The 13,413-nt window shown below is 43.7% G+C and overlaps 1 protein-coding gene across 2 annotated transcripts in view; it reads right to left on the bottom strand.

Annotated features, from left to right (window-relative positions):
• The window catches only part of ACOXL (acyl-CoA oxidase like), a 354,770-nt gene that overhangs the window by 241,097 nt on the left and 100,260 nt on the right, over positions 1-13,413 (bottom strand). For both annotated transcript variants that reach the window (XM_088841686.1, XM_088841687.1), the window contains exon 10: positions 9,895-9,929. In XM_088841686.1, coding sequence (XP_088697812.1) covers positions 9,895-9,929 — 35 coding nt within the window. The remainder of the gene's footprint in view (positions 1-9,894; positions 9,930-13,413) is intronic.

The following is a 13,413-nucleotide window of genomic DNA, read 5'->3' as shown; positions in this document are numbered from 1 at the left end:
CTTGGTACAATCTGGGAGTAGAGTCACTGGGTCACATAGTAAGGTAATTGTTAATGTTTCCCAGGTGGCTCAGACAGTAAAGAATCTGCCTGCAATTCAGGACACACAGGTTCGATCCCTGGGTCGGGAAGATCCCCTGGAGGAGGAAATGACAACCCACTCCAGTATTCTTACCTGGAGAATTCCACAGACAGAGGAGCCTGGTGGGCTACAGTCCATGGAGTCCCAAACAGGCGGACATGACTGAGCAATTAACTACTAGAAACTACCGAAGGGTTTTCCAAAATTGCCACATCGTTTTGCCTTCCCACTAGCAAAGGGTGAGAGTTGCTGTTTCTCCAAGACCGCATCAGCACTTTCATGCCATCAGGGTTTCTGCGTTTTGTGTTTTGTTGTTGTGCCCATTCTGATATCTGTATAATGGCATCTCACTGTGTCTTTAATTTGCATTTCCTTAATGACTAAGGATGCTGAGCTTCTCTTCATAGGCCGAGTGGCCATCTGCAGCTCTTCTGTGGTCAAGTAGATCAGTTCAAGAATTTTTGCCCACTTATTAAATTGCTTTCCTGTCAAACACTTGTGAGAGTTCTACATGTATTCTGGATGCAAGTCCTTTATCAGATAAGTGTTTTGAAAATATTTTCTTCTGGTTTGTTTTTCTTTTAGTTTCTTAGCAGTGGTTTTTCACAGCACAGATGTTTTTGACTTCGATAAAATCCATTTTACCAACTTTTATAGTTTATGCTTTTTGTGTCTGAAGCAACCTTTGCCTGGCCCAAGGTCACAGAGATTTTCCTTCTATGTTTTCTTCTATAAAGTTTTCACTTATTGCTTTTACTTTAGGCCCATGACCCACTTTTGCTCATTGTTATACAAGTTGTGAGGAACAGGTTGAGACTTTGAGGTTCTGATTTTTCTTTCCTTGTTGGGTTACCTTGGCACTTTTGTGCCAATCAGTTGATCATTTATGTGTGGGTCTCCCTGTAGATGTTACTGTGTTCCATTGACCTATATACCACACTATTTTAACTACTATTTCTTTAGGATAAGTCCTGAAGTCAGGAAGTACAACTTTTCCAACTCTGTTCCTTCTCAAAATTGCTTGGGCTATTCTAAGTCTCTTGCCTTGATATGTAAAATTTTTAATTAACTTGTCACTGTTTGAATTAGCTTATCATTACATAAAACATTTATGCTTGCGCTTCCATTTATTTACTTATTTTCGGTCGTGTCAGGTCTTAGTAATAGCACGTGGGCTTCTTTCCAGTTGGGGTGTGCAGGTCCCAGAGTGCATGGCTATGTAGTTGTGGCCAATGGGCTCAGCAGCCACGGCACGTGGGATCTTAGTTTCCCGACCGGGGACTGAACTCACGTCTCCTGCGGATTCCTAGCCACTGGACCACCAGGTAAGCCCCATTGGTTTATGTTTCTACATTTTCATTTGAGCTGCGGTAATTAAATTGAGTTGGGTGCCTTATCTTCTTGAAAGTAAAAGAGTGGTTATCTTTCAGAGATATCTTAAGAGAAAGGCCAACCAGTCCCTCCCAGACCACCCACACAGAATAGCTTTGCCAAATGGCCTTGGCTGTAAGGGCTGGGCTGTGGAGTGCACACATTCTGACTGGAGGGGCACATGCTGTGGGGAAGAAAAAGGTAATCTGCCTCACCAGCCTGCTGCCTGAGACAGGAAGGAAAAGACACAAAAAGGAAAAGCTCTGAGAAGCAGCCCTGAGACCTACAACAGGAAGGAATGTGGCTCCTTGACAAACTGGTGAAGAGGCGATAACACAGAAGGGGCCACTGGAGGGTGCATAGGAGTTCACTGACACAAGACAGGAAGAAAGTTAATTCTTCAAAGGAAGATGCCAGAGCAAGGGGTGAAGGAGGCAGGGAGCTCACAGTGGCAAAGTGGCAGGCGGCAGAGGCTGGGGATGAGGTCTGGAACCACCCTCCTATTCCACATAAGGAAGCCCATGGAAGTTCCTGAGTGGGAAGGGCTTTACAGATCTGTATTTGAGAAAGATCTTTTGGGTAGCAGGCAAAAGATTCCCCTAGAGGTCATTTTGTGGAGGTGGCAACAGATATGTGATAAGTAGGTCTGACCGGGGAAATGGCCAGGATCCTGGACCAGAAGATCCCTAAAAGACAAAAGCACCAACTGGAGATACCAGACAAGAGATTAAAAGGGGATGGAGAATCAAAAACTGAGCAGAAGACCTAAACAGACATTTCTTGCAAGAAGACATACAGATGGCCAACAGGCACATGAAAAGATGCTCAATATTGCTAATGAAGAGAGAAGTGCAAATGAAAACTACAGTGAGGCGTTCCCTCACACCAGTCAGAATGGCCATCATCCAAAAGGCTAGATAACAGATGCTGGAGAGGGTGCGCAGAAAAGGGAACCCTCCAGCACTATTGGTGGGAATGCAAATCAGCGCAGCCACTGTGGAGAACAGTGTGGAGGTTTCTCAAAAAAGCTAAAACAGAGTTACCATATGACCTAGCAATCCCACTCCTGGGCGTATATTTGGAAAAGATGAAATCTATAATTTGAAAAGATACATGTACCCCAGTGTGCACTGACAATAAAGACACAGAAGCAATCTACGTGTGCACTGACAGGAATAGATAAAGAAGATGTGGTATATACACACACATTGGGATATTGTGTGTGTTAGTCACTCAGTTGTGTTTGACTCTTTGTGAACCCAGGACTGCAGCCCACCAGGCTCCTTGGTCTATGGGATTCTCCGGGCAAGAATACTGGAGTGGGTTGCCATTCCTTTCTCCAGGAGATCTTCCTGACCCAGGGATCAAACCCATTCTGCATTGCAGGTGGACTCTTTACCGACTAAGCCATCAGGGAAGCCCAGAAATAGAATATTACTCAACCATTTAAAAAGGAATGAAATAATGCTATTTGCAGCAACATGGATGGACCCAGAGATGATCACACCAAGTGAAGTAAATCAGACAGAGAAGGGCAAATATCATACGATATTACTTATATGTAGAATCTCAAAAGAATGATACAAATGAACTTATTTGCAAAACAGAAACAGACTCACAGACATAGAAAACAAATTTATGGTTAGCATAGGGAAAAGTGGGTGACGGAAGGATAAATTATGAGTTTGGGATTAGCAGATACACACTACTATACATAAAATAGACAAATAATAAGGAAGCACTGCATAACACAGGGAACTACATTCAATATATTGTAATAACCTATAATGGAAAAGAATCTGAGAAAAGTATATATATATATATATGTGTGTGTGTGTATATATGTGTGTGTGTGTGTGTGTATATGTGTGTGTGTATATATATGTGTGTGTGTATATATGTGAGTGTGTCTATATATGTGTGTGTATATGTGTATGTGTGTGTATATACATTCTGTGTGTGTACATCATGTGTGTGTGTATATATATAATGTGTGTATACACATATATGTGTGTGTATATATATAATGTGTGTATACACATATATGTGTGTATATACATGTGTGTATATGTGTGTGTATATACGTGTGTCTGTATATGTCTGTGCGTATATACATACGTGTGTGTATATCTGTATATGTATATGTGTATGTGTGTGCATATATATGTGTGTGTATACACATATGTGTGTATATTTGTGTGTGTATATGTGTGTATCTATATGTGTGTGTATGTGTGTGTACATGTGTGTGTATGTATATATATGTGTGTGTGTGTGTATATTCTGGTGCACAATCACTTTGCAGTACACCAGAAACTAACACAACATTGTAAATCGACTTATTTCCATTTTTAAACAGGGTGGTGACGGAGAGGAACATGCATCTACTCCTTACTCCCCTGGACCCTGAAAAGCATCTACCTCTCATCAGGTACATCCACAACCCCCTGCCGAGTTCAGCTGTACAACCCGCCCAGCATCCTCACTCAGAGCATCTAACTCAGATACCCTATGAATATTCATATGCTGCTCTTCAAGGGGGGCAATCTTTTGTGCTAAGTTTGTCTAAAGAAGGAAGCTGAAGCAGCAGCTGGCGCTCTGGGACCACACAGAGGGGTAGGTTGGGGAGGGAGGAGGGAGCGGGTTTCAGGAGCAGGGGAAATGTGTGTGTACCTATTGCGATTTATGTTTTTGTGTGGTACTGTAAAGTAACTGTCCTCCAATTAAAATAAATAAATTAGTTTTTTTAAAAAAGAACGCAACCTTCCAAAAGATGGCGTTGCTTTTAAGATTATACCTTGGGGGCTGGATAAATTTCTTGGCAACCTTGAGTATAAATCTAGTTGGAGCCTCAGTGTGAAGTCTGAAAAAGACAGACGGAACAGTCAGCCAGAGAGCCCGAGTGACAGGAACAACTATTCCCTGGAAGGGGAAAAAGGGCCAGAAAGGCATCTCTGTTTATTTTCACAGAATGTGGAGAATAAGCGTCTCCATGAGATCAAACCAGCTCCAGATGGGAGTCGCTAGGTGTTTGAAATCAATGTCCAGTGGGCCTGATGGCCCTGCTTCGGTCTTCTCCTCCCTTTGCATCTCAAGATGACAATTTCATCTATTCAGGGATGCAGGCTGTCCATTCAATAACCATTCTGCTTCATCTGTGAACTTCAAACTCTTCTAATCTAAATCAGAACACAAAAGTACACGACTCCTTCACTTCCTGCTTGGCCCACTTCCCCGTGGGCTCATTCAAAACCAATACCTGAAGGTAGTCTCAGAATAACCTATAATCAGGGGGTCTGCCTTTTCTGTGAGAGGCCACGCCCACCTTAGTCCAGCTCTGAACTGATCGAGCTGTCAACTCGCCCACTTCCATGGGACTAATCACAATCAAGTCTCCCATTCTCCCTGCCCTTGCCAGCCCTCAGGGGATCTCAAAGCCTTTTAGGGGGGTGGTACCTTCAACTCTTTGGCCACCTCATGCAAAGAGTTGACTCACTGGAAAAGACCCTTATGCTGGGAGGGATTGGGGGCAGGAAGAGAAGGGGACGACAGAGGATGAGATGGCTGAATGGCATCACCGACTCGATACACATAAGTTTGGGTGAACTCCAGAAGTTGGTGATGGACAGGGAGGCCTGGCGTGCTGCGATTCATGGGGTCACAAAGAGTCAGACACGACTGAGCGACTGAACTGAACTGAACTGAACCTTCAACTCTAAGATTAGGCTTAGAGCACAGGCCTAGATGGGGTATTGATTCTAGCAAAGAAACTGACAGAAAGAAGTCAGCCGTGAAAATGATACACCTTCGGTAGTGGTTTAGTGTCTAAGTTGTGTTTGCCTCTTTGTGACCCCCACAGACTGTAGGTCCGCCAGGCTCCTCTGCCCGTGGGATTTCCCAGGCAAGGATACAGGAGTGGGTTGTCATTTCCTTCTCCAGGGGATCTTCCTGACCCAGGGGTGGAACCTGTGTCTCCTGCATTGCAGGAGGATTCTTTACCACTGAGACACCAGGGAAGCCCTATGATACACTTTTAGTCTTCATCTAAAAGTCAAAACTCTGTGGCTTTCCATTTAACTAAAACAAGACAAGTGAAAACTTCCCTTCCTTCCTTATTTATTTCTTTATATTGAAGTAGTCGTTGATTTACAATGTTGTGGCGGTTTCTGATGCATGGCAAAGCAATTCGTATATATGTGTGTATATATACGAATATATTCTTCTTCATATTCCTTTCTATTATCGTTTATCACCGGATATTGAATACAGCTTTCCTGTGCTGTCAGTAGAAGCTTGTTGTTTATCTATTTTATGCACAGCAGTCTGCCTTTGTTGACCCCAAGCTCCTACTTTATCCTTCCCTTACCCCCTCGTCCCTTTGGAAACCACAAGCCTGTTCTCTAAGTCTGTGAGTCTGCTTCTGTTTTGTAAATAGGTGCCTTTGTATCATATTGTAGAGTCCACAAAGAAGTGATATCATACGGTGTTTCTTTGTCTGACTGACTTCACTTTGCATGATCATCTCTAGATCCAGCCACCCTTCCTCATTTATTTAAAAACGACAAAACTTAAAACAAAACAAAACAATTCTGTCAGGGGTCACTTTGCTGCTCTCATACCATGTTTTCACGAGCCTTTCTTAGAAATACGGTCATGAGTGCCACGTGCAAAACTTTCCTGCTGTTGGCACACGTGACCTCTCCATCGCATCAGAGAACGAGAGCCAAAGGTGAGGGGATCCCTCTTGAGCCCGTTCACCTTGGCCCAGGGGTTCCCGTCACGAGGGGGCGGGCGTCCGAAGGTTGCTGCCTTGTGACAGGCAGGAAGAACATCTAAACTCTCTTACAATCTTGTAGAAAAAGAAAAAACAAAACACCCACACAGTGGGGAACAATTTCCCCACTGTGTGGGTGGCGGGGCCCCTGAGCTGTTATCTGCAAAGGGCACTTCTGGGGGTTACCCAGCTGTCACCACTGTGTGGATTCCACCCGAAAAACCTCAAGCCAAACAGTGGGGAATGAACAGCAAGACACAATTTTCCACTCTGTGAAAATGACATGACTTTACACAAATAAACTAAAATGCCATGACAATAAATGAAATGATCTGCTGTCCAAGGCATGGTCGGTCACAGCTGATGCTCTTCCTTGCTCGGTACATCTATACGGCAGGAATATGATGATGTCACTTTCCACTCTCCCAGCTCTTCAGTCCTCTGTCCTACACATCTCTCTCTGAAACACGCACACACACACACACACGCAGGGAGAGGCTCACACTCCTCTACCACACACACAGGTCTGGAGTAACAGGTGTAGCAGGAGTTTGGAGTTGAAGGATGCCTGGGGCAGAAGTGGGGACAGCTAAGGTGTGAGTGTATGAGTGTAGAGCTGGGGGTAGGGTTGAGGGGTCCTAACTCTGAACACTGTGCGTGGCATTATTAACAAGAGAGCCGAGGCACCAGTGCAGATGCATGGAAACAAAACCAGCATCCTCTGAGCCTGAAGCCCCTTTCCCGCTACACAAGAGCCCCTCTGGCTCCAGGCAGCTCTGCCCCCATGTGTCTGCAGCAGCCTGCAGGTTCTGCCCGCTCACAGGGTTTTCGGATCTTAGAGGGCCCTTCCCCTCCCATACTCAAATCCTCTACAGCCCCCTAGCCTGTTGCTCTTCATACTGAGGACATCCTCCCAAAAGCAGCCTCTGAGAACTCTGCCTCCTCTCCCCGTTCTCTCTCCCTCCTCTCCCCGTTCTCTCTCCCCTCCATCCACTGAGGTTGTCTGCTAGGGCATCTCTTCCGCCTCGCTTGGCCTGGCTCTCCTGCTGTGTTTGTATGTGATCAGCCTCTCAGTCGTGTCCAACTCTTTGGGACCCCAAGGACTGTAGCCTGCCAGGCTCCTCTGTCCATGGCATTTTTCAGACAAGAATACTAGAGTCGGTTGCCATTCCCCACTCCAGGGAGATCTTCTCGACCCCGGGATCAAACCCATGTCTCCCGCATTGGCAGGTGTCTTCTTTACCACGAACCACGTGGGAAGCCCCCATATGGCTCTCCTGTTCGAATTCTGAAAAGAGACCTGGTGATTAGAACCTAAAGTCCCAAACCTTGTTTCCCAAAATATCCCTTTCCACACAAGAAAGACCAAGGAAAACCTCAATTCTGTCATCTGGGTTCTGTGCAAATGCAACAAGAGAAATGGAAATCATTTCTCAATAGCAACTATGAGCTCTTGAAGTGACCAGGAACTGTACAGACACAAGTTACAACCCCATGAATATATGTGTACGTATAGCTGGATCACTTTGCTGTACTCTGGAAACTAACATGACATTGTTATATAAAATAAAATAAAAATTAAACTGAAAATAAGATAAACTACAAGGATATATTATACAAGGAATATAGCCAATATTTTATAATAACTATAAATGGAGTATAACCTTTAAAAATTATGAATCACTATTTTGTACACCTGTAACTTACATAATATTGTACAGCAACTACACTTCAATTAAAAAGATAAAAACAAAAAATGAAAAAAAATTTAAAAATAAACAGGAAAACAGTATAGCAGCTCTTCAACAGTCTAAAAATAAAATTACCATATGACCCACCAATTCCACCCAAAAGAATCGAAAGCAAAGTTTAAAAGAGATATTTGTACTCCCATACAAAAAAAAAAAATTTATTTGCAAAATAGAAATAGACTCAAACATAGAAAACAAACTTATGGTTACCAAAGCAGGGGAGGGATAAATTAAGAATGTGAGATTGGCAGATACAAACTACTATACATAAAATAGATCACCAACAAGGTCCTACTGTATAGCACAAGGAAGTATATCAGTATCTTGTAAAAACCTATAGTGGAAAAGAATCTGAAAAAGAAATATATAAACATATGTATATATAACTGAGTCAATTTGCTGTACACTTGAAACTAACACTGTAAATTAAGCACACTTCAATAAGTAAATAAATATATAAATAAAATGGCAAAATCTATCTTAGATATAATTTACACACATAAACAAAGGGATCAACAAAAGGATAGAAGTGTCACGTACTCTAAATAAGCTAGTAGGATTTTTAAAGAAAGCATTCAACCAGAAACCCACTCCCTTCATCACCCTCCACCTCCAGAGGACACAGGTGGGTGACAGAGCCAGGTGGGTGACAGAGCCAGGTGGCCGGGGGAGCAGAAGAGACATCACCAGGCAACACGGAGACCTGCAGGCATCTGGGAGGGAAGGCTGGTCCTTTCTGCGCCCACTGGCCCCAGAGACAGGACAGAGGCAATGGGACAAGAGTCAGGTTGTGCAGCCTTAACCTCCAGCCCCATGAAGATGTGATCAGGAAGAGCAAATCCGACTCCATATTGGATCTGCCTCTTTAACTTTTGTGCCTTGCTGCTTTTGCTACAAGTTAATCATTAAAGGAATGCTGCTTATAGCCTGAAATATACAGGGTAGCCAGCTTTTAAGGCTCTGACCTTTAAAGGTGTAACACTTTTCCATTCCTATAGAGATAAAACATTGCAGAACAGAGAATAACCATTTGTCTTGTTGGAGGTTTACAGGAACATTGTGCCCTGACCTACATGGACAGCTGCAAGAACAAAGGATTCCAGCACCAAGCGGCTTGTAAACACCGGCCGCACCACCCTCCAGCCCCCGGCTCTTTTTAGCATTCAAGGAGACTCAATTCTAACCAGGGTAATCCATTCTTCGAGACACCAGTCCACCATTGTGGCAGTCTGCTGACTTTCTGAATAAAGTCACTGTTCCGTGCCCAACAACTGGTCTCAGCTGACTGGCCTGTCATGTGAGTAGCAACAGGGATGTGCTTATTGCCTCTCCGTCAGGCTGTGCCTTAATTAATTCAGCATCTTAATACAGTTTGATGCATGCAGAGGGGAAAGGTTAATACAAGTACAAGAAACAAATGTTTCTGATAAACATGATGCAAGCTGAGACAAAGGCAGAAATTGCAAAACAAAAGAGGGACTTTGATTCACTCTCAGATGGACCCAAGGCAGGAGTCAGACAGAGAGCTCTGCACTGAGAGGGCAAGGACTTCATTAACAGGCCCTCACCTGGCTTTCTGGCCTCATCTCTCAGGCAGGACACCCCTGTCTCCAGTTCTCACCCTTAGAGTCCACTACGAGAAGTCACCTCTGTGTTCCGGCCCTAGCACGTTACATTTTTGGTTTTGAAAGAAATGACCTATCTACCACCACTTTTACATAAAAATCTTACTCCTCCAAATAGTGATAAACTCTCACCAATCAGCAACAAGATCAACTTCATCTAATTGCTATGCTACTGACATTGTGGGTAAAGCAGCCAACAAAATTAAGCTCAGAAACATGCAGTCCCAAGCAAACCAAAAGCTGTAAATCAAGAAGGATACTCTGTAAAAGAAAAAGATGCAAGGTTACCTACCTGTGGCTATAGCGAATGGCAATCGTCAGCCCGAGCTGCAATTAAAAAAAGAGAGGAATACATATTAAATAATACCAAGCATATGCTGAATTCACAAGAAAACTAACTTAACATGGCCAATTTTTACAACAAACACATGAAAAAATGCTCAACATCTCTCATAATCAGAGAAATGCAAATCAAAACCACAATGAGATACCATTTCACACCACTCAGAATGGCCGCTATCCAAAAGCCTACATGCAATAAATGCTGGAGAGGGTGTGGAGAGAAGGGAACCCTCTTACACTGTTGGTGGGAATGCAAACTAGTACAACCACTATGGAGAACAGTGTGGCGATTCCTCAGAAAACTGGAAATAGAACTGCCATATGATCCAGCAATCACACTCCTGGGCATACACACCGAGGAAACCAGAATTGAAAGAGACACATGTACTCCAATGTTCATTGCAGCACTGTTTATAATAGCCAGGACATGGAAGCAACCTAGATGTCCATCTGCAGACGAATGGATGAGAAAGCTTTGGTACATATACACAATGGAGTATTCAGTTCAGTTCAGTTCAGTCGCTCAGTCGTGTCCGACTCTCCGTGACCCCATGAATCACAGCACACCAGGCCTCCCTGTCCATCACCAACTCCCGGAGTTCACTCAAACTCATGTCCACAGAGTCGGTGATGCCATCCAGCCATCTCATTCTCTGTCATCCCCGTCTCCTCCCGCCCCCAACCTTTCCCAGCATCAGAGTCTTTTCCAGTGAGTCAACTCGTCGCATGAGGTGGCCAAAGTATTGGAGTTTCAGCTTTAGCGTCAGTCCTTCCAATGAACACCCAGGATTGATCTTACTCAGCCATTAAAAAGGATGCATCTGAATCAGTTCTAATGAGGTGGATGAAACTGGAGTCTATTATACAGAGTGAAGTAAGCCAGAAAGAAGAACACCAGTACAGTATACTAACGCATATACATGGAATTTAGAAAGATGCAAATGATAACCCTGTATACGAGACAGCAAAAGAGACACAGATGTATAGAACAGACTTTTGGACTCTGTGGGAGAGGGTGAGGGTGGGATGATTTGGGAGAATGGCATTGAAACATGTATGTTGTCATATGTGAAACGAATCACCAGTTCAGGGTCGATGCATGTTACAGGATGCTCGGGGCTGGTGTGTGGGGATGACCCAGAGGGAGGATAAAGGAAGGAGGGAGGTGGGAGGGGAGTTCAGGAGGGGGAACTCATGTACACCCGGGGTGGATTCATGTCAATGTATGGCAAAACCAACCAATATAATATTGTAAAATAATTAGCCTCCAATGAAAAATAATAATAAAAAAAAAATTTCTTAAAACACCCTCCTGCTAATGCTTCATAATAACATGTTTTTGTTGCTGCTATTTTTGAATGATTTTATTTTTTCTAATCTTATGTTAACTTTAACTTTCCATAGCACCTTGGCAATGTTGAAAACAAAAATACAAATACAAGCATGTACTCATTTTAAGATAATATGCATGAGCATTCGTCACATCATTAGGAGGGGGCCGTTCTGACAAGAACAAACATAAGCAATGAACAAGAGAAACCAAATAACAACTTCTGACTCCCAGGCCCAGACATTTAAGAGCTGTCACTCAAGGGACATATGAATCAGGCAAAAACCAAAAAATGAAACTCAGTAATGATGTGGATTGCTTCTTAATCAGTGTTTTGTGCTACAAAACTGAAAATAAAACAATTTTATTTTATAGACAGCCCATTGATATCTCACTTGTACTTTCGTTAGTTTTAATAACACATTTTAATGATTGATCTTTAGTTTCAACTTAGTTCTTAAAAGAATAATTGTGTTTTGAAAGGATCTTAAGGAAGCTACAATATTCCACTGTGGATTAGACAGAGGTATCTCTTATCAGCAAAGACTTCTAGACAGGGCTCTTTTTTTTTTTCCCCCTTTTTAAAAATGTTTCAATGTTTGTTTTCTACGAGGTGTAATTGACAAGTAAAAGTGTATCTCTGTAAATTGATGACTTTAAATATATATATACACTGCAAAATGGTTACTGTACATTATCACTTTAATTAATATATTCATTTCCTCAGTTACTTTTTATTTCTTTTTTCGGTGAAAACACTTAATATCTGCTCTCTTAGCCACTTTCAACTGTACAATACAGTATTGTTAACTACAGTCACCCCACTGTACATGAGATGCTCAGAACTTACTCATCTTAGAACTGCAAGTCTGTCCCCTTTGACCAGCATTTTCCCACTCACCCCCACCCTGCAGCCTCTGGCATCCACCATTCTACTGTCTGTTTTCAAGAGCAAAACAGGGTTCTTTCAGCTCTGAGACAAAGCCATGAAAGGATGGGATGGCAGAGTGCAGCTGATTCTGAGGTTCACATTGGGAAAGCATGGCCAAGCCTGGGTCCTGGAAGGTTCCCCTGGCTGCCCCCACCCCAGGGGGGTGACCACCTGGGCCAGGGCCTCCTTGGGGAGGGGATCAGCACAGACTTCACACTTAGCCTGTCAGTTCAAGGTCAGCACGGCAGCTCTGAAGACCGCAAGGAAATCGCACCTGTGATACACACGTGACATCAAGAGAAAGTGTGCACGATGCCAGGCACAACCACAAGCGGAGATTCAAGGTGACACGGTGATTTCCTCCCTACCTTTTGGGGGTGCCAGGGGAACCTCTCAGGCACCGCTAGGGGTTGAATCGTACGGCGTGGGTCTCAACCAGTTCACAGCAAGGGATTTCAACTCTCAGAGCCTTGACGTTCACAGCTGCAAAATGGGCCACTTAACAACGTTGTCACCGGGTTAACATAAGGACAAAGCAGCTTTTCTATGTGTTTCTCTCTGGGTATATGCCCACGCACATGCCTACTGACGGATGGCTTGGTCGCTCAGTCGTGTCTGACTCTTGCAACCCCCTGGACTGTAGCCCGCCAGGCTCTTCCATGGGATTTTTCAGGCAAGAATACTGGAGTGGGTTGCCATTTCCTTCTCCAGGGGATCTTCCTGACCCAGGGATCGAACCCTGATTTCCTGTATTGTAGCCAGACTCTTTATCGTCTGAACTACCAGGGATGGGTGGGGAAAACTCTATAAATAAGCAATACCACTATTTATAGGCAATACTCCCTGGGTGAAAATGTCATCACATTTCATAAGTTTTTTTCAACTTTAGTTTTTGCAACTTTGTATTTCATCATGGCTTCCCAGGTGGCCCTAGTGATAAAGAATCTGCCTGCCAAGGCAGGAGCCACAAAAGATGCAGGTTCGATCCCTGGGTCGGGAAGATCCCCTGAGAAGGAAATGGCAACCCACTGCAGTATTCTTGCCTGGAAAATCCCACAGACCGAGAAGCCAAGCAAGCTACAGTCCACGGGATTGCAAAGAGTCGGACACAACTGAGCATCTGAGCATTCCCATTCCATCATGTAAAATACACAGTGCTCAGCCCTAATCATGCCTATGGGAGTCTCATTCACCCACTTACGGCTGCA

This window comes from Moschus berezovskii, chromosome 11 (genome assembly GCF_049115385.1).
Source record: "Moschus berezovskii isolate FMDL1 chromosome 11, NW_MosBer_1.0, whole genome shotgun sequence".
Taxonomy (NCBI): Eukaryota; Metazoa; Chordata; class Mammalia; order Artiodactyla; family Moschidae; genus Moschus; species Moschus berezovskii.
Note: the sequence above shows the minus strand (reverse complement) of the source record. Positions and strands in the feature narration are given on the sequence as shown.